Source organism: Nerophis ophidion, linkage group LG09 (genome assembly GCF_033978795.1).
Source record: "Nerophis ophidion isolate RoL-2023_Sa linkage group LG09, RoL_Noph_v1.0, whole genome shotgun sequence".
In the NCBI taxonomy this organism is placed as follows: Eukaryota; Metazoa; Chordata; class Actinopteri; order Syngnathiformes; family Syngnathidae; genus Nerophis; species Nerophis ophidion.
In genome coordinates this window covers 65,219,863-65,242,410 of record NC_084619.1, presented here as the reverse complement: position 1 = coordinate 65,242,410, position 22,548 = coordinate 65,219,863, and the positions used below count along the sequence as shown (strand labels likewise).

Genomic DNA, 22,548 nt, shown 5'->3' with positions numbered 1-22,548 from the left:
ACAAAGAGGAAAATAACCATCCGGATTGTTATAGGCCCAAAGCTCAAAAGCCAGCATCTGTGGTGGTATGGGGGTGTATTAATGCCCAAGGCATGGGTAAGTTACACATCTGTGAAGGCACCATTAATGCTAAAAGGTCCAAACAGGTTTTGGAGCAACATATGTTGTCATCCAAGCAACGTTATCACAGACGCCCCTGCTTATTTCAGCAAAACAATGGCAAGCCACGTGTTACAACAGCTTGGCTTTGTTTTAAAAGAGTGCGGGTACTTTCCTGGCCCGCCTGCAGTCCAGACCTGTCTCCCATGGAAAATGTGTGGCGCATTATGAAGCCTAAAATACGACAACAACACCCTGGACCAGGGGTCGGGAACCTTTTTGGCTAAGTGAGCCATGAAAGCCAAATATTTCAAAATGTATTTCAGTGAGAGCCATATCATATTTTTTAACACTGAATACAACTAAATGCGTGCATTTTTAAGTAAGACCAACATTTTTAGAGTATAATAAGTCTCTTATTCTTTTTAATAACATTGTTATTCTGAAGCTAACCAATAATAAATCAAATGTCATGTCTGTTGATCATGTTTTTGTTTGGCCATGTGCTGTTTGTCTTTTGGACTCTTTAAGTTCCTGTTTTTTTTTCCACTCCCTTGTCTGGTTTCCTTGGTTACTCATTTTGTCCACCTGTCTCTGGTGGACAAAATGCCCGCTCACCTGCTTCCCGAGCACTAATCAGAGGCAGTATTTAAGCTCGTCTTTGCCAGTCAGTCGCCCTGGCGTCAATGTGATCTTTTCTTGCTATGTGCTGACTTGTTTCATGCCTTGCCATAGTTTTGTGCTTCATGCCATGCCAAGTAAGTTTTGTTTGATTTATGTTCATAGTCCTTTTATGTGTTAGCTTTCTTCGTAGCCCAAGTTGTGTCTGCTGTGAGCGATTTTTGTTTGTATCTTTTTTTAGTTTAAATTAAGTCGTGTTTTTACCTAAATGCCATGTCCCGAGTAGTCTGTCTGCCTTCCTGGGAGAACGACCCCGCAGCAAGCTGCGAGACCAATAATAAATAAAATGGCATGTCTGTTGATCATGTTTTTGTTTGGCCATGTGCTGTTTGTCTTTTGGACTCTTTAAGTTCCTGTTTTTTTTTCCACTCCCTTGTCTGGTTTCCTTGGTTACTCATTTTGTCCACCTGTCTCTGGTGGACAAAATGCCCGCTCACCTGCTTCCCGAGCACTAATCAGAGGCAGTATTTAAGCTTGTCTTTGCCAGTCAGTCGCCCTGGCGTCAATGTGATCTTTTCTTGCTATGTGCTGACTTGTTTCATGCCTTGCCATAGTTTTGTGCTTCATGCCATGCCAAGTAAGTTTTGTTTGATTTATGTTCATAGTCTGTTTATGCGTTAGCTTTCTTCTTAGCCCAAGTTGTGTCTGCTGTGAGCGATTTTTGTTTGTATCTTTTTTTAGTTTAAATTAAGTCGTGTTTTTACCTAAATGCCATGTCCCGAGTAGTCTGTCTGCCTTCCTGGGAGAACGACCCCGACATCAATCTCGCATCACATTGTGAAGCGTAAAATACGACAGCGGTGACCCCGGACTGTTGAACGACTGAAGCTCTACATAAAACAAGAATGGGAAAGAATTCCACTTTCAAAGCTTCAACAATTAGTTTCCTCACTTCCCAAACGTTAATTGAGTGTTGTTAAAAGAAAAGGTGATGTAACACAGTGGTGGCTACCATTTACACAACGTGCCGACTTCACTGCTTTTGTTTTTTTTGTTCTACACTTGGCATACGTGAGTAAACAAAAACAAAAACCAGGAGCTTTACGTCATTGACCATCACTCCTGAACGTATTAGGAAGTGTCCAAAGGGGTTCCTCCGGGGTTTCTCCAGGGCAGGGGAAAGGAGATGCTTTATTCCACAGAAAAGGCAGCCCAAGATGGATAAACCCATCAAACGATGCCGACGTTGAAGCTTAATAAGAAGCCACAAGCTTTTTTTGGATGAGACGGATGAAAATCTCTGCTTTCGTCAAGACGAGCGGTGAAACCCTCCTTCTGCTGGTGAATCATTCACGCTTAAGGCTGCCATTAAACTTACATTTGACTCCCGCACAAAAGCCCTGTCGGCTCACTCGCAGAACCTTCCAGCGTGTTGTTTGATTAGTGCGGCTAAATGGGAATACACAGCGCTGAGATGATACACGAGGAGACGGACGCAGAATCAACGATGCGATGCAACGGGCGACAGAACGAGCGGTAATCATGCTTGTTTTGTCTTTCAGCTCCAATTTGAGGGTTTTATGCGCTCCCTGCTCACCCTTAAAACATGTCATTCTATCCCCGTTTAACATTTTAAATGGCCTGGAAATAATGAGGCATAAAAGCTTTTTTCCACATTTCGTTATGTGGCAGCTACACTATATTGCCAAAAGTATTTGGCCACCTGTTAGAATAATTGTTTCTAAGTTATTGAAGCCTACCAAGAAGAAGGCTTGTAAAACGCCACTGTGTAGGGGGGGAAGCGACATGAAGGTGTTTCCGTTTCTTTCATGTATTATAATCTACAGAAAGATATTATTTTAACCCAAGAACTACAAAGCGGAGAGAAGTCAGGATCTGCCAAAGTTCCAGACGACCTCTTTTTGAACTGTTTTACGAACCTCTTGTTGAAAACTTTTACGAACTGTTTACGACCCCGTCCCTTTGGAAGCAGCTGTTAACATGTGGTCAGGGAAAGTCCAAATAAAGGAGGAGGACGTAGAATCCTTCGCCAGAGCGTGCTGGAGACTGTACAAGAGTACAGACCAGGCGTTTCTCCTCAAATTGAGCCAAATTTGAGGAATTTGTCTGTTTGTTGGATTAATTGTAAATAAGTTATCTCATTTCATTCAAATATGATTGTTTGCTCATGCATTGAGTAGTGCGATAGCAAAATGACTTGTACTCGTTTTAATTGATGATGTTCTTTGAACGGGTCGCCAAAAGTTGTTTATTGGGCTCAGGAATGTGACACTTAGCAAGAGATCTGTTATCTGATCAAGCTCTGTCTCCTGTGTCTTTGATGTAACATGTGGACTTTAGTTGACCTGGGCATATGTGTCATCTCTTTTAACTTTTTGCAACTCAACGCCAAAAAAACGGAAATAAACATTAATTGATTGATTGAACTACAAAGCGGAGAAAAGGCAAGATCTGCCAAAGTTCCAGATTACCTCTTCTTTGAACTGTTTTACAACCTTTTCTGTGAACTGTTTACGACCCCGTCCCTTTGGAAGCAGCTGTTAACATGTGGTCAGGGAAAGTCCAAATAAAGGAGGAGGACGTAGAATCCTTCGCCAGAGCGTGCTGGAGACTGTACAAGAGTACAGACCAGGCGTTTCTCCTCAAATTGAGCCAAATTTAATTCTGTCTGTTTGTTGGATTAATTGTAAATAAGTTATCCAATTTCATTCAAATATGATTGTTTGCTCATGCATGTTGTAGTGTGATAGCAAAATTACTTGTACTCGTTTTAATTGACGATGTTCTTTGAACGGGTCGCCAAAAGTTGTTTATTGGGCTCAGGAATGTGAAACTTAGCAAGAGATCTATTATCTGATCAAGCTCTGTCTCCTGTGTCTTTGATGTAACATGTGGACTTTAGTTGACCTGGGCATATGTGTCATCTCTTTTAACTTTTTGCAACTCAACGCCAAAAAAACGGAAATAAACATTGATTGATTGATTGATTGAACTACAAAGCGGAGAGAAGGCAAGATCTGCCAAAGTTCCAGATGATGTCTTTTTGAACTGTTTTACGAACCTCTTGTTGAAAACTTTTACGAACCTCTTCTTTGAACTGTTTTACAACCTTTTCTGTGAACTGTTTATGACCCCGTCCCTTTGGAAGCAGCTGTTGACATGTGGTCAGGGAAAGTCCAAATAAAGGAGGAGGACGTAGAATCCTTCGCCAGAGCGTGCTGGAGACTGTACAAGAGTACAGACCAGGCGTTTCTCCTCAAATTGAGCCAAATTTAATTCTGTCTGTTTGTTGGATTAATTGTAAATAAGTTATCTCATTTCATTCAAATATGATTGTTTGCTCATGCATTGTGTAGTGTGATAGCAAAATTACTTGTACTCGTTTTAATTGATGATGTTCTTTGAACGGGTCGCCAAAAGTTGTTTATTGGGCTCAGGAATGTGACACTTAGCAAGAGATCTATTATCTGATCAAGCTCTGTCTCCTGTGTCTTTGATGTAACATGTAGACTTTAGTTGACCTGGGCATATGTGTCATCTCTTTTAACTTTTTGCAACTCAACGCCAAAAAAAACGGAAATAAACATTGATTGATTGATTGAACTACAAAGCAGAGAGAAGGCAAGATCTGCCAAAGTTCCAGATGACCTCTTTTTGAACTGTTTTACGAACCTCTTGTTGAAAACTTTTACAAACCTCTTCTTTGAACTGTTTTACAACCTTTTCTGTGAACTGTTTACGACCCCGTCCCTTTGGAAGCAGCTGTTGACATGTGGTCAGGGAAAGTCCAAATAAAGGAGGAGGACGTAGAATCCTTCGCCAGAGCGTGCTGGAGACTGTAAAAGAGTACAGACCAGGCGTTTCTCCTCAAATTGAGCCAAATTTAATTCTGTCTGTTGGATTAATTGTAAATAAGTTAGTGTGTGGTGTAGTGTGATAGCAAAATGACTTGTATTCGTTTTAATTGATCATGTTCTTTGAACGGGTCGCCAAAAGTTGTTTATTGGGCTCAGGAATGTGACACTTAGCAAGAGATCTATTATCTGATCAAGCTCTGTCTCCTGTGTCTTTGATGTAACATGTGGACTTTAGTTGACCTGGGCATATGTGTCATCTCTTTTAACTTTTTGCAACTCAACGCCAAAAAAAGGGAAATGCTGATTATCGATCCTGCTAGACACCGACCTCTATTTAATAATACAACTCTAACATTTGACAACCAAACAATTAAACAAGGCAACACGGTAAAGAATCTGGGTATTATCTTCGACCCAACTCTCTCCTATGAGTCACACATTAAAAGCATTACTAAAACGGCCTTCTTTCATCCCCGTAATATCGCTAAAATTCGCTCCATTCTGTCCACTAAAGACGCTGAGATCATTATCCATGCGTTTGTTACGTCTCGTCTCGATTACTGTAACGTATTATTTTCGGGTCTCCCCATGTCTAGCATTAAAAGATTACAGTTGGTACAAAATGCGGCTGCTAGACTTTTGACAAGAACAAGAAAGTTTGATCACATTACGCCTGTACTGGCTCACCTGCACTGGCTTCCTGTGCACTTAAGATGTGACTTTAAGGTTTTACTACTTACGTATAAAATACTACACAGTCTAGCTCCAGCCTATCTTGCTGCTTGTATTGTACCACAAATCCCGGCAAGAAATCTGCGTTCAAAAGACTCCGGCTTATTAGTGATTCCTAAAGCCCAAAAAAAGTCTGCGGGCTATAGAGCGTTTTCCGTTCGGGCTCCAGTACTCTGGAATGCCCTCCCGGTAACAGTTCGAGATGCTACCTCAGTAGAAGCATTTAAGTCTCACCTTAAAACTCATCTGTATACTCTAGCCTTTAAATAGACCTCCTTTTTAGACAAGTTGATCTGCCGCTTCTTTTTTTTTTTCTCCTATGTCCCCCCTTCCCTTGTGGAGGGGGTCCGGTCCGATGACCATGGATGAAGTACTGGCTGTCCAGAGTCGAGACCCAGGATGGACCGCTCGTCGGGACCCAGGATGGACCGCCCCCCTGTGTATCGGTTGGGGACATCTCTACGCTGCTGATCCGCCTCCGCTTGGGATGGTTTCCTGTGGACGGGACTCTCGCTGCTGTCTTGGATCCGCTTTGAACTGAACTCTCGCGGCTGTGTTGGAGCCACTATGGATTGAACTTTCACAGTATCATGTTAGACCCGCTCGAAATCCATTGTTTTCGGCCCCCTAGAGGGGCGGGGGGTTGCCCACATCTGAGCTCCTCTTCAAGGTTTCTCATGGTCAGCATTGTCACTGGCGTCCCACTGGGTGTGAATTCTCCCTGCCCACTGGGTGCGAGTTTTCCTTGCCCTTTTGTGGGTTGTTCTGGGGATGTCATAGCCGTAATGGTTTGTACAGTCCTTTGAGACATTTGTGATTTAGGGCTATATAAATAAACATTGATTGATTGATTGATTGAACTACAAAGCGGAGAGAAGGCAAGATCTGCCAAAGTTCCAGATGACCTCTTTTTGAACTGTTTTACGAACCTCTTGTTGAAAACTTTTACGAACTTCTTCTTTGAACTGTTTTACAACCTTTTCTGTGAACTGTTTACGACCCCGTCCCTTTGGAAGCAGCTGTTGACATGTGGTCAGGGAAAGTCCAAATAAAGGAGGAGGACGTAGAATCCTTCGCCAGAGCGTGCTGGAGACTGTACAAGAGTACAGACCAGGCGTTTCTCCTCAAATTGAGCCAAATTTAATTCTGTCTGTTTGTTGGATTAATTGTAAATGAGTTATCTCATTTCATTCAAATATGATTGTTTGCTCATGCATTGTGTAGTGTGATAGCAAAATTACTTGTACTCGTTTTAATTGATGATGTTCTTTGAACGGGTCGCCAAAAGTTGTTTTATTGGGCTCAGGAAGGTGACACTTAGCAAGAGATCTATTATCTGATCAAGCTCTGTCTCCTGTGTCTTTGATGTAACATGTGGACTTTAGTTGACCTGGGCATATGTGTCATCTCTTTTAACTTTTTGCAACTCAACGCCAAAAAAACGGAAATACTGATTATCGATCCTGCTAGACACCGACCTCTATTTAATAATACAACTCTAACATTTGACAACCAAACAATTAAACAAGGCGACACGGTAAAGAATCTGGGTATTACCTTCGACCCAACTCGCTCCTTTGAGTCACACATTAAAAGCGTTACTAAAACGGCCTTCTTTCATCTCCGTAATATCGCTAAAATTCGCTCCATTCTGTCCACTAAAGACGCTGAGATCATTATCCATGCGTTTGTTACGTCTCGTCTCGATTACTGTAACGTATTATTTTCGGGTCTCCCCATGTCTAGCATTAAAAGATTACAGTTGGTACAAAAGGTGGCTGCTAGACTTTTGACAAGAACAAGAAAGTTTGATCACATTACGCCTGTACTGGCTCACCTGCACTGACTTCCTGTGCACTTAAGATGTGACTTTAAGGTTTTACTACTTAAGTATAAATTACTACACGGTCTAGCTCCATCCTATCTTGCCGCTTGTATTGTACCATATGTCCCGGCAAGAAATCTGCGTTCAAAAGACTCCGGCTTATTAGTGATTCCTAGAGCCCAAAAAAAGTCTGCGGGCTATAGAGCGTTTTCCGTTCGGGCTCCAGTACTCTGGAATGCCCTCCCGGCAACAGTTCGAGATGCTACCTCAGTAGAAGCATTTAAGTCTCACCTTAAAACTCATCTGTATACTCTAGCCTTTAAATAAACCTCCTTAAAGTTTATTTAAAGTACCCTCGTTGGCGCGAGCGAGACCTTTCCGACGTCGTAACATATGTGGGGGTCTGTTGGCCGGTTCGTCTCGTATTAATCGTAAAGAGAAACATGCGGAACTATAACAATAAAAGTTAGAAGTATGAGCAATAATAATGTGGGCTGCTTGCATTGCAGTAGGCCTGTAATCCATCCATCCATCTTCTTCCGCTTATCCGAGGTCGGGTCGCTGGGGCAACAGCCTAAGCAGGGAAACCCAGACTTCCCTCTCTCCAGCCACTTTGTCTAGCTCTTCCCGGGGGATCCCGAAGAATTCCCAGGCCAGCCGGGAGACATAGTCTTCCCAAAGTGTCCTGGGTCTTCCCCGTGGCCTCCTACCGGTTGGACGTGCCCTAAACACCTCCCGAGGCGTTCGGGTGGCATTCTAACCAGATGCCCGAACCACCTCATCTGGCTCCTCTCGATGTGAAGGAGCAGCGGCTTTACTTTGAGTTCCTCTCGGATGACAGAGCTTCTAACCCTATCTCTAAGGGAGAGCCCCGCCACACGGCGGAGGAAACTCATTTCGGCCGCTTGTACCCGTGATCTTATCCTTTCGGTCATGACCCAAAGCTCATGACCATAGGTGAGGATGGGAACGTAGATCGACCGGTAAATTGAGAGATTTGCCTTCCGGCTCAGCTCCTTCTTCACCACAACGGATCGATACAACGTCCGCATTACTGAAGACGCCCGTCGATCTCACGATCCACTCTTCCCTCAATCGTGAACAAGACTCCTCGGTACTTGAACTCCTCCACTTGGGGCAGGGTCTCCTCCCCAACCCGGAGATGGCATTCCCCCCTATTCCGGGCGAGAACCATGGAAGTATGATTCTCATTCCGGTCACTTCACACTCGGCTGCGAACCGATCCAGTGAGAGCTGAAGATCCCGGTCAGATGAAGCCATCAGGACCACATCATCTCCAAAAAGCAGAGACCTAATCCTGCGGTCACCAAACCGGAACCCCTCAACGCCTTAACTGCGCCTAGAAATTATGTCCATAAAAGTTATGAACAGAATCGGTGACAAAGCTCAGCCTTGGCGGAGTCCAACCCTCACTGGAAATGTCTTCGACTTACTGCCGGCAATGCGGACCAAGCTCTGGCACGGATCGTACAGGGAGTGGACCGCCACAATAAGACAGTCCGATACCCCGTACTCTCTGAGCTCAGAGAGCAGGCCTGTATTAAAGTGCAAAATTGCAGTGAGTTAGCTCACATGCTAAGGAAGTTAGCATCCTTCTCTCCTTGTCCTACATGAACCTTGGGGACAGATGTGTAACAGCTGCACCTACATCTGCAGCTCGCCTCCTGGTCTGAGATGCTGCATTGCCTCACGTTGATTTGACTTTTAAGTCACCTGAATGCATCAAAGACACGCTGTAGTGAGGTTGAAGTACTCGTTGTAGTGAGGGTGTGTCGGTCGTAACGTGGGCAAATTGCGTTAAAACAAAGGCATGCATGTTCCAGCGGTTCTACATGAAACGTCTATTAGTGGTTAAGAGGACCAGCTGCTAGGATTCGTTGTGGAAGACGAAGGACAAAAAAACCCAAAACTGAATATTCTGCTGAGCCCGAACTTCACCTTTATCTGTACGATTGATTTGATTCTGCAGAGAGACTACGTGGCAGCTTTTGTGCCATCAACATCTCTGGGGTTTTGTTGAATTATTGAACACACATCATCACCGTAGACGCGATGGTAGCAATTCATTCCAGGAATGTACACACACGTCGAGGCATTGTCTGCAAAGTTCATGGTCATTGTCATATTCAACAAGATCTTGTTAGCGCTGTAGTGGTTAACACCTCTACCTCACATTTGGAGACCTGGGTTGCACTTTAGCAGAGTTTGCATCTTCGCCCTGTGCATTGTGGGCTAATTGGGGACTCGGTGTCAAACTCAAGGCCTGTCGCATCATTTATTGTGGTCCGCCACATCATTTTATGTGTGCGGCCACATTATTTTATGTGGTTCGTCACATTATTTTAATTGGTCCGCCACATCCTTTTACGTGGCCCACCACGTAATTTAATGTGGTCTACTACCACATCAGTTAATGTGGCCCGCCACATAACTTTACGTGGCCCGTCATTTAATTTTATGTGTTCAGTCACATTATTTGTAATTAGTCTACATTGTTTGAAGTGGCCCACCACGTAATTTTATTTGGCCAGCCACATCATTTCTTTTGGTCCGCCACAGCATTTAATCACTTAATATTTGGTCCCCCACATGATTTTATTTGGCCCACCATGTCAATGTATTTGGTCCGTTACATCATTGTAAGTAGTCCGCAACATTTGTATTTAATTTTATGTGGCCATATTATTTTATTTGGCCCGCCACATTTTATTTGGCCCGCCACATTTTATGTTGTCCGCAACATGATTTGATGTAGTCCGCAACATTTTTATTTAATTTTATGTGGTCGCCACATGATTTTATTTGGCCCGCCATGTCATTTGTTGTGGTGCACCACATCATTTTATTTTGGCCAGCCAACTCATTTTGTGTGGTCCGCCACATCATTTTATTTGGTCCGCCACATTTTATGGAGTCCGCAACATTTTATGAAGTCCGCAATTTTTTATTTCATTTTATACAGTGCACAACATTTTTTTGGGGCCTGCCATTTCATTTTTTGTGCCGCACCACATCATTTCATTTTGCCAGCTACATCATTTCGGTTGGTCCGCCACATGATTTCACGTGGTCCGCCACATTTTATTTAGTCCGCAATGTTTTTTTAATTAATTTTATACAGTAATTTTTGTGGTGCGCCACATCATTTTATTTGGCCAGCCACATCATTTTGAATGGTCCGCCACATCATTTTACGTGGCACGTCACTTAATTTTTGGTCCCCCAAATGATTTTATTTGGCCCACCATGTCATTGTATGTGGTCCGTTACATCATTGTAAGTATTCCGCGACATTTTTATTTAATTTTATGTAGCCATTTCATTTTATGAGGCCCGCCACATCATTTTATGTGGTACATCACTGAAATTTTTTTTTGGTCCGCCACATCATTTTATTTGGCCCGTCACGTTTTATGTTGTCCGCAACATGATTTGATGTAGTCCGCAACATTTTTATTTAATGTTATGTGGTCGCCACATGATTTTATTTGGCCCGCAATGTCATTTGTTGTGGTGCACCACATCATTTTATTCTGGCCAGCCACCTCATTTTGTTTGGTCCGCCAAATCATTTTATTTGGTCCGCCACATTTTATGTAGTCCGCAACATTTTATAAAGTCTGCAATTTTTTATTCCACTTTATACAGTCCACAACAAAAAAATGTTGGCCCGCCATGTCATTTTTTGTGGCGCACCACATCATTTTATGTGGCCAGCCACATCATTTTGTTTGGTCCGCCACATGATTTCATGTGGTCCGCCACATTGATGTAGTCGGCAACATTTTTATTTAATTTTATGTGGTCGCCACGTGACTTTATTTGGACCGCCAGGTCATTTTTTGTGGTGCACCACAACATTTTATTTGGCCAGCCACATCATTTTGTTTGGCCCGCCACATTTGGAATGCCCTCCCGGTAACAGTTCGAGATGCTACCTCAGTAGAAGCATTTAAGTCTCATCTTAAAACTCATCTGTATACTCTAGCCTTTAAATAGACCTCCTTTTTAGACCAGTTGATCTGCCGCTTCTTTTCTTTCTCCTATGTCCCCCCCTCCCTTGTGGAGGGGGTCCGGTCCGATGACCATGGATGAAGTACTGACTGTCCAGAGTCGAGACCCAGGATGGACCGCTCGCCTGTATCGGTTGGGGACATCTCTACGCTGCTGATCCGCTTGAGATGGTTTCCTGTGGACGGGACTCTCACTGCTGTCTTGGAGCCACTATGGATTGAACTTTCACAGTATCATGTTAGACCCGCTCGACATCCATTGCTTTCGGTCCCCTAGAGGGGGGGGGTTGCCCACATCTGAGGTCCTCTCCAAGGTTTCTCATAGTCAGCATTGTCACTGGCGTCCCACTGAATGTGAATTCTCCCTGCCCACTGGGTGTGAGTTTTCCTTGCCCTTTTGTGGGTTCTTCCGAGGATGTTGTAGTCGTAATGATTTGTGCAGTCCTTTGAGACATTTGTGATTTGGGGCTATATAAATAAACATTGATTGATTGATTGATTTTATGTAGTCTGCAACATTTTATTTAGTCTGCAACATTTTTATTTAATTTTATATAGTCCGCAACGTTATTTTGTTTGTTTCGCCATATCATTTTATGTGGCGCACCACATCATTTTATTAAATTCTATATGGTCCGCCACATCATTTTATATACCACGTACCTTAATTTTTGATCCCCCACATGATTTAATTGGCCCACCATGTCAATCTATGTGGTCTGTTACACCATTGTAAGTAGTCCGCAACATTTTTATTTAATTTTATGTGGCCATATCATTTTATGTGGCCCGCCACATCATTTTATGTGGTTCATCATTGAATTTTTTTTTTGGTCCGCCACATCATTCTATTTGGTCCGCCACATTTTATGTAGTGCGCAATATTTTATGAAGCCCGCTACTTTTTATTTAATTTTAAAAAGTCCGCAACATTATTTTATTTGGCCTGCCATGTAATTATTTTGTGGTGTACCACATTTTATCTAATTCTATGTGGTCCGCCACATGGTTTTACGTAGCACGTCACTTAATTTTTGTTCCCCCACATGATTTTATTTGGCCCACCATGTCAGTCAATATGGTCCGTTACATCATTGTAAGTAGTCTGCAACATTTTTCTTTAATTTTATGTGGCCACATCATTTTATGTGGTACATCACTGAATTTTTTTTTTTTTGATCCGCCACATCGTTCTATTTGGTCCGCCACATTTTATGTAGTCCTCAAAATTTTATGAAGTCCGCAACTTTTTATTTAATTTTAAACAGTCCGCAACATTATTTTATTTGGCCCGCCATGTAATTATTTTGTGGTGTACCACTTAATTTTATTTGGCCAGCCACATCATTTTGTTTTGTCCACCACATCATTGTATGTGGTCCGCCACATTTCGTGTAGTCCGCAACATGATTTGATGTAGTCCGCAACATTTTTATTTAATTTTATGTGGTCGCCACGTGACTTTATTTGGACCGCCAGGTCATTTTTTGTGGTGCACCAATTCATTTTATTTGGCCAACCACATTATTTTGCTTGGCCCGCCACAATTTATGTAGTCTGCAAAATTTGTATTCAATTTTATACAGTCTGCGACATTATTTTATTTGGCATGTCATTTTGTTTGGTCCGCCACATCATTTTATGTGGTCTGCCACATTTTTTACTGTAAAAAAAAAATTGTGGTACTGTTTTGCTGTTTAGCGTGATATTTGATATTATATTTTATAACTCAGTTGTCAATATTTACAGTACATTAATTTTATATATATATATATATATATATATATATATATATATATATATATACACATGTATATATATATATATATATATATATATATATATATATATATATATATATATATATATATATATATACATATGCCATAATCACCATTTTTTGGGGGGGGCTGTTACAAGTGGCCCTCCGAGGGCAGTTATAACTGCCATGTGGCCCTCAATAAAAACTAATGTATTCAGTCAAAAAAAAAAATGTTTTGAAGTATTTTATTTAAACCCATTTTTCCCAGTCTTTCGCGGGCCACATAGAATGATGTGGCGGGCCACATAGAATGATGTGGCGGGCCAAAAGTGCACCCCGGGCCTTGAATTTGACACCTGTGCTATAACGGGGAAAAACATACCACTGTTTTTTGTGGTGAAAAAAAACTAGCCCCATAAAAATGTATTTAAAAATTAAAAAGTTTTATACCCCCCCCCCCCCCCCCACTTACCTTGCTTATTAATTAATATATTGTTAAAAAATATATATAAATCAAACACTTAAATAAATAATAAAAAAATATCAATTATAAATTATAAAAAATATTAAATAAAAAGTAAATAAAATAGTTTTTTTTCCACTTACCTTGCTTATTAATTAATATGTTGTTAAAAAAAAACAACACTTAAATAGATAATAAAAAAATATAAATATTAAAAAATAATAAAAAGTCAATAAAATAATAGTATTTTTTCCACTTACCTTACTTGATATGTTGTTAAAAAAAAAAAAATTAAAAACATTGTAAATTTAACATTACAATTCTGGCGACTCCACTGCCATTTATTACTCTTTTTTTTTTTTTTTTTGCTGTTACATGCGGTCCTAACTGCCATGTGGCCCTCAATGAAATATAATTGGCATGCTCAGATAATATTAAAGTTTAATATGTGCATTTTTTTCTGTCAAAATTAAAAGAAGGAATACATTTTTGGTGAAAAAAAATAGTACTTTAAAAAAAAAAAAAGTAGTATTTTTTTTCCCACTTACCTTGCTTATTAATTAAAATGTTGAAAAAAAATAAATACATTTTTTTAAAAAAGTAAATTTAACATTAAAATTCTGGCGAGAGAGGAATTTTTTTTTTTTTTTTTTTTTTTTTGCTGTTACATGTACATAGAATGTGGCCCTCAATGAAATATAATTTGCATGCTCAGATAATATTAAAGTTTAATATGTGCATTTTTTTCTGTCAAAATTAAAAGAAGGAATGAATTTTTGGTGAAAAAAAATAGTACTTTAAAAAAAAGATTTAAGTAGTATTTTTTCCCACTTACCTTGCTTATTAATTAATATGTTGAAAAAAAATTAATTAATTAAAAAAAGTAAATTTAACATTAAAATTCTGGCGAGAGGAATTTTTTTATTTTTTTATTTATTTTTTTGCTGTTACATGCGGCCCTAACTGCCATGTGGCCCTCAATAAAATATAATTGGCATGAACAGATAATATTAAAGTTTAATATGTGCATTTTTTTTCTGTCAAAATTAAAAGAAGGAATGAATTTTTGGTGAAAAAAAAATAGTACTTTAAAAAAAATGTAAGTAGTATTTTTTTCCCACTTACCTCGCTTATTAATTAATATGTTGAAAAAAAAAAAAGTCAATTCAACATTAAAATTCTGGCGAGAGAGGATTTTTAAAAAAAATTTTTTTTTTTTTTTTTGCTGTTACAAGCGGCCCTAACTGCCATGTGGCCCTCAATAAAATATAATTGGCATGAACAGATAATATTAAAGTTTAATATGTGCATTTTTTTTCTGTCAAAATTAAAAGAAGGAATGAATTTTTGGCGAAAATTTAACATTAAAATTCTGGCGAGAGAGGATTTTTAAAAAATGTTTTATTTTTTTTTTGCTGTTACAAGCGGCCCTAACTGCCATGTGGCCCTCAATAAAATATAATTGGCATGAACAGATAATATTAAAGTTTAATATGTGCATTTTTTTTCTGTCAAAATTAAAAGAAGGAATGAATTTTTGGTGAAAAAAATTGCACTTTAAAAAAATTAATAGATACTTTTTTTTCACTTACCTACCTTATTAATTAATATGTTGTTTAAAAAAACAGTAAATGTAACATTAAAATTCCGGCGACATAGGATTTGTTTGTAATTTTTTTTTTTTTGCTGTTAGTAAAAAAAAAAAAAAGTATTCTATCAAAACCCATTTTTCCCAGGCGGGCCACAGATAAGGATGTGGTGGGCCAGAAGTGGCCCCCAGGCCTTGAGTTGGACACCCATGCATCAGCTCATCATTCTAAGGATCTATGTTTTGCATATTTTAACTCCACTTAGGCAGTCTGGTTTAAAAGAATAAAATAAAATAAATAAAGTGTTTCTCATTCAGTAAAGCGACCAGACACACTGCGTCAAAATCCGAGCGGGTGCGTGCGTAAATTCCAGCAAGCGCATTAAAGAGACTCACGCTGCTGTTGTGGCCGGACCAGTGCACCATGGCCTGGTTGTGCGCTGTGTCGCCGGCCAGGGCGAACGTGGAGCTGGCCAGCCGGACCTCCTCCTGCTCGGCAGCGTCCAAATCCGACCAGGTCTCTGCGTCCCTCCTCGTCCGAGCCGTCTCCGCCTCGCTCCGACCCGCCTGGTTTTGGCGGGAAAGTTTGGCGTGACCTTCCCACTCGGGCCAACTTTCTCCCGCCTCGCGCGGTAATCCGCCAAAGCGCCCGGTCGGAAGCGCGCCAAAATGCGCCAAATCCCGCAGCGCGCGGGACTCCCGGGGGGGCGCGCCGATGTGCGCCACCTGGCCCCGGGGAGCGCGCCTCGCGTCCGGCTTAGTCCCGGCGTCCAGCGTGGAAGTTAGGGAGATCCAGGCGGAGGAGGAGACCACCAAAAGGCTGAAGGCGAAACGCAGCGCCATCGCGGGCGAGGACCCCCCCACGCTCACGCCAAATAGGAAGGCTTCATGTTTCGCGGGAGGGCAACAGTGGTGCGTTTGTGTGTCATCACCTGGAGGAGCCGAGCCGGTGACTGCGCGGGAGGAGGGGCGGTGCTGAGGCTTTGCTCCTGATGTGCGAGAGGAGGAGCAAACATGAGAGCCGAGTCCCGTCGCGTCAAACTGGCAAGGAAGTAACATGAATAGGTTGCTTTTACACCGCGGGACAATTGTCTTTTTTTCTTATCGGGCCCTGGACGTCACACGGGTGTCAATGTCTTTGTGAGTGTGAAGTGGACAATATGTTTTTAAATCATTCTGACCAATCCAAGTCCAAGACTAGATCTGACCGATATAAAATAAATCAAGAAAATATACCGTGGTACTCAAGGCGAGATTTGACCAATCTAAGTCCAAGACTAGTTCTGACCAATCCAAATCCAATACTAGATGTGATCAATCCAAGTCAAAGACTGGATCTGATCAATCCAAGTCCAAGACTACATCTGACCAATCTAGATCTAAGTTTAGATCTATCCAAAGAAAATCTAATTCGAGATCTGACCAATCCAAGTCAAAGGCTAGATCTGACCAATCAAAGTACAAGACTATATCTGACCAATCCAAGTCCAAGACTAGATCTGACCAATCCAAGTCCAAGACTAGTTCTGACCAATCCAAGTCCAATACTAGATGTGATCAATCCAAGTCAAAGACTGGATCTGATCAATCCAAGTCCAAGACAAGATCTGACCAATCTAAATCTAAGATTAGATCTATCCAAAGAAAGTCCAATGCGAGATCTGACCAATCCAAGTCCAAGGCTAGATCTGACCAATCAAAGTCCAAGACTATATCTGACCAATCCAAGTCAAAGACTAGAATTGACCAATCTAAAATAAATCAAGAAAAATAAACGGTGGTAGTCAAGGCGAGATTTGACCAATCCAAGTCCAAGACTAAATGTGACCAATCCAGGTCCAAGGCTATATCTGATCAATCCAAGTCCATGACTAAATCTGACCAATCTAAAATAAATCAAGAAAAATAGACGGTGGTAGTAAAGGCGAGATTTGACCAATTTAAATCCAAGGCTAGATTCGACCAATCTAAATCCAAGACTAAATTTGACCAATCCCAGTCAAAGACTAGATCTGACCAATCCAAATCCAAGACTAGATCTGACCAATTCAAATCCAAGAGTATAAATCAAGAAAATAAATTGTGGTAGTCAAGACAAGATCCGACCAATCCAAGTCCAAGGCTGGATCTGACCAATCCACGTCCAAGACTAGACCTGACCAATCTAGATCTAAGATTAGATCTATCCAAAGAAAATCTAATTTGAGATCTGACCAATCCAAGTCAAAGGCTAGATCTGACCAATCAAAGTCCAAGACTTGATCTGACCAATCCAAGTCCAATACTAGATGTGATCAATCCAAGTCAAAGACTGGATCTGATCAATCCAAGTCCAAGACAACATCTGACCAATCTAAATCTAAGATTAGTTCTATCCAAAGAAAGTCCAATGCGAGATCTGACCAATCCAAGTCCAAGGCTAGATCTGACTAATCCAAGTCCAAGACTATATCTGACCAATCCAAGTCCAAGACTAGATCTGACCAATCTAAAATAAATCAAGAAAAAAAAAGGTGGTAGTCAAGGCGAGATTTGACCAATCCAAGTCCAAGACTAAATGTGACAAATCCAGGTCCAAAGCTATATCTGATCAATCCAAGTCCAAGATTAGATCTGACCAATGCATGACCAAAACTAGTTCTGACCAATCCAAGTCCAAGACTAAATCTGACCAATCCAAAATAAATCAAGAAAAATAAACGGTGGCAGTAAAGGCGAGATTTGACCAATTTAAATCCAAGGCTAGATTTGACCAATCCCAGTCAAAGACTAAATTTGACCAATCCAAATCCAAGACTAGATCTGACCAATTCAAATCCAAGAGTATACATCAAGAAACTAAATTGTGGTAGTCAAGACAAGATCAGACCCATCCAAGTCCAAGGCTGGATCTGACCAATCCAAGTCCAATACTAGATCTGACCAATCCAAGTCCAAGACTAAATGTGACCAATCCACTTCCAAGGCTAGATCTGATCAATCCAAGTCCAATCTAAATTCAAGATTAGATCTGACCAATGTAAGACCAAAACTAGATCTGACCAATCCAAGTCCAAGACTAGATCTGACCAAAGTAAAATAAATCAAGAAAAATAAACAGTGGTAGTCAAAGCCAGATTTGACCAATTTAAATCCAAGGCTAGATTCGACCAATCTAAGTCCAAGACTAGATTTCACCAATCCCAGTCAAAGACTAGATCTGACCAATCCAAGTCCAAGAGTAGATCAGACCAACATAAAATAAATCAAGAAAATAAATTGTGGTAGTCAAGACAAGATCTGACCAATCCAAGTCCAAGGCTGGATCTGACCAATCCAAGTCAAAGGCTAGATCTGACCAATCAAAGTCCAAGACTAGCTCTGACCACTCCAAGTCCAAGACTGGATCTGACTAATCTAAGTCCAAAGCTAGATCCGACAAATCGAAGTCCAAGACTAGTTCTGACCAATCCAAGTCCAATACTAGATGTAATCAATCCAAGTCAAAGACTGGATCTGATCAATCCAAGTCCAAGACAAGATCTGACCAATCTAAATCTAAGATTAGATCTATCCAAAGAAAGTCCAATGCGAGATTTGACCAATCCAAGTCCAAGACTAGATCTGACCAATCCAAGTCCAAGACTAGATCTGACCAATCCAAGTCCAAGACTACATCTGACCAATCCAAAATAAATCAAGAAAAATAAACGGTGGTAGTCAAGGCGAGATTTGACCCATTTACAGTAAGTCCAAGACTAGATCTGACCAATGTAAAATAAATCAAGAAAATAAACTGTGGTACTCAAGGCAAGATTTGACAAATCCAAGTCCAAGACTAAATGTGACCAATCCAGGTCCAATGCTATATCAGATCAATCCAAGTCCAAGATTAGATCTGACCAATGCATGACCAAAACTAGTTCTGACCAATCCAAGCTCAAGACTAGATCTGACCAATCTAAAATAAATCAAGAAAAATAAACGGTGGTAGTCAAGGCGAGATTTGAACAATTTAAGTCCAAGGCTAGATTTGACCAATCCAAGTCCAAGACTAGATCTGACCAATTCAAATCCAAGAGTATAAATCAAGAAAATAAATTGTGGTAGTCAAGACAAGATCTGACCAATCCAAGTCCAAGCCTGGATCTGACCAATCCAAGTCCAAGACTAGATTTGACCAATCCAAGTCCAAGACTAAATGTGACCAATCCACTTCCAAGGCTAGATCTGATCAATCCAAGTCCAATATAAATTCAAGATTAGATCTGAGCAATGCAAGTCCAAAACTAGATCTGACTAATCCAAGTCCAAGACTAGATCTGACCAATCCACGTCCAAGGCTAGATCTGATCAATCCAAATCCAATCTAAATTAAAGATTAGATCTGACCAATGCACGGCCAAAACTAGATCTGACCAATCCAAGTCCAAGACCAGATCTGACCAAACTAAAATAAATCAAGAAAAATAAACGGTGGTAGTCAAAGCCAGATTTGACCAATTTAAGTCCAAGGCTAGATTTGACCAATATAAGTCCAAGACTAGATTTGACCAATCTAAGCCAAAGACTAGATTTGACCGATCCAAGTCCAAGGTTAGATCTGACCAATCCAAGCTCAAGACTACGTCCGACCAAGCTAAAATAAATCAAGAAAACAATCCGTGGTAGTCAGTATCAGTTTCATTTTTAGTTCAGTGAAAAAAATATGGATCCTTCAATTCTTAGGAACAGTATAAAATAATGATGGAAAAAAACCCACTTGTACTTTGTTGCACCACATCTGGTTTTTATCAAATCTTGCAGTCTTTGAGTCATGGACTTAACAAATCTCTAACTCTTCATTCATTTTACTGCAACTTTCTGACTTTAAGATCAGCTTTGCAGTTTGGAGTCATGTCATGGACCATGTTCTTCAATTTCCACACACATCTGACATTGGATTGAGATCCGGACTATTTGCAGACCAAGGACAAGGAACAGTTTTAGCTTTTTCTCTTGAAAAATGGTCGTCCTTTTGTTGTTCTCCCAGGTTCTGTGTTCAGTTCTGCTCCTAGCGTTCTATACTTTCCTTTGTTTACTCTTTGTTGCCACGGGCGTCGAGTATACACAGCAAACTTCTGTTTATCGATTGGTGTCTCCACCTGCTGCCGCCACCAATCACGCCCTATTATACACCTGTCTCACCGAGACAGGTACGCTCAATATTCAATTACTGCTTGATACATCCAGCTTTGTAGAAGACGGTTTTAAGTTTGTCGAGTTGCTAAACTCGTACGGCTTTTCCTGTGCTTTTCGTGCGCTTCCAAGGCAGCACGCGGTCTTTTTTTTGCCTCTTTGTGTATGCAATAAAATACTAGCTTACCTGGAAAATAACGGCATCAACCCCAAACATCCTTTCGATTGATGGAATTAGAAGAGTCCAACATATCGATGTAAACGTGCATTTATTAAAGATGTAATGACCACCATCTCCCTGGTGCTATATCATCAATGACTGTAGAAAAGTGCGTGTTTTCTTCAGGCTGTCGTCTTCATAAATCTCTTTAGAACGGCACCAAACAAAAGTTCCGGTATCGTCACTTTGCCCATTGCAGATTCCTGATTCATCACTGACTAGGACCTTCATCCAGTCATCCATAGTCCACGTTTGCTTTTCCTTATTTATTGCAAATACTACCTCGCAGAGTTTATGGGTGTTGTTGATAAATGGCGTTCACTTTTGCATGGTAGAGTTTTAACCTGCTCTTACAGATGTAGGGACCAACTGTGGTTATTGACAGTGGTTTTCTGAAGTGTTTGTGAGCCCATGTGCTGATATCCTTTACACTCTGATGTCGTTTTTTTTGATGCAGTGCGGGCATTCAATGTTGGTTTTCGGCCTTTCTCCAGATTCTCTGAACCTTTTTATGATATTACGAAGCGTGGATGGCGAAATCCTTAAATTCCTTGTATTCCATCCATCCATTTCCTACCGCTTATTCCCCTTTGGGGACGCGGGGGGCGCTGGCGCCTATCTCAGCTACAATCGGGCGGAAGGCGGGGTACACCCTGGACAAGTCGCTACCTCATCGCAGGGCCAACACAGATAGACAGACAACATTCACACTCACATTCACACACTAGGGACCATTTAGTGTTGCCAATCAACCTATCCCAGACGGAGTACCCGGAGGGAACCCACGCATTCACGGGGAGAACATGCAAACTCCACACAGAAAGATCCCGAGCCTGGATTTGAACCCAGGACTGCAGGAACTTCGTATTGGGAGGCAGACGCACTAACCCCTCTGCCACCGTGAAGCCTCCTTGTATTTACTCTTTGAGAAATGTCGTTCTTGAACTGTTCGACAATTTTCCCAGGCATTTGTTCACCCATCGTTGTTCGCGAATGACTGAGCATTTCACGGAAGCTGCTTGTATACCCAATCATGGCACCCACCTGTTCCAAATTAGCCCGTTCACCTGTGGGATTGTTCCAAATAAGTGTTTGATGAGCGCTCGTCCACTTTCTCAGTCTTTTTTGACACTGGTGCCAGCTTTTTTTGGAAAACATTGCAGGCATCTAATTACAAATGAGCTAATATTTGTAAAAAATAACCAAGTTTACCAGTTTGAAGGTTAAATATTTTGTATTTGCAGTCTTTTCAATTGATTATTGGTTGTAAAGGATTTGCAAATCTTTTAAATCTATTTTTTTTTTACCATTTACACAACGTGACAACTTTGGGTGTTGCACTTGGTCCAGATTCTAGACACAACTGACTGAACAATCGACATATTTTGCAACACAACATGATGATATACTTTCTTGGAGAAGTTCCTCTCCTCTCCTTCCTTTCAACTAACATCTCTCATTTGGGAGACGTGATTCATGTCAATCCACCTGGTGCAACAGCTCTCCAAAGTGTGAACACTCCTTCCTCGCAGATGAACAGATTTAATGGGATGCAGGTGTTAGTTTTGTAAATGAGAACATAGAGGGTGATTCCATATGTGTTCTCTCTATATTTAGTCATTATATTTGTCTTTTACTTTGCTTGATCGAAAAATGAAATTCTTACTGACGACCACACTTTGTATTCTTGATTTCTTAGTGTTTCTTAAAGCCAAAAAATGGACATTTGAAATGAATATAGTTTTGTTTCATGTCTTTTTTTTCTAGTAAACATTTGCGGTCTCCTTCGAGGTTTTTCATTGACCCCTTAAGATGTCGTTGTGTTCTTGTGCAACCCTGTGAGACATTTGTGATTAAGGGCTATATAAGTAAACTTTGATTGAATGATTGAAGGCTAGATCTGACCAATCCAAATCCAAAGCCTACCTAGATCTGACCAATTTATGTCCAAGACTAGATCCGACCAATCGACGTCCAAAGCTGGATCTGACCAATCTAAGTCCAAGGCTAGATATGATCGATCCCATTCCAAAGCCTGAATCTGACCAATCCAAATCCAAAGCCTAGATCTGACCAATTTACGTCCAAGACTAGATCTGACCGATCTACATCCAAGACTAGATCTGACCAATCTATGTCCAAGACTAGATCTGACCGATCTACATCCAA

The 22,548-nt window shown here is 40.8% G+C and overlaps 1 protein-coding gene across 1 annotated transcript in view; it reads right to left on the bottom strand.

Annotated features, from left to right (window-relative positions):
* Positions 1 to 15,945, bottom strand: part of LOC133559641 (VPS10 domain-containing receptor SorCS1-like) — a 211,657-nt gene extending 195,712 nt beyond the window's left edge. The window contains exon 1 of the mRNA XM_061911585.1: positions 15,399 to 15,945. Coding sequence (XP_061767569.1) covers positions 15,399 to 15,845 — 447 coding nt within the window. The 5' untranslated portion in view covers positions 15,846 to 15,945. The remainder of the gene's footprint in view (positions 1 to 15,398) is intronic.
* Positions 15,946 to 22,548: the final 6,603 nt, after the last annotated feature.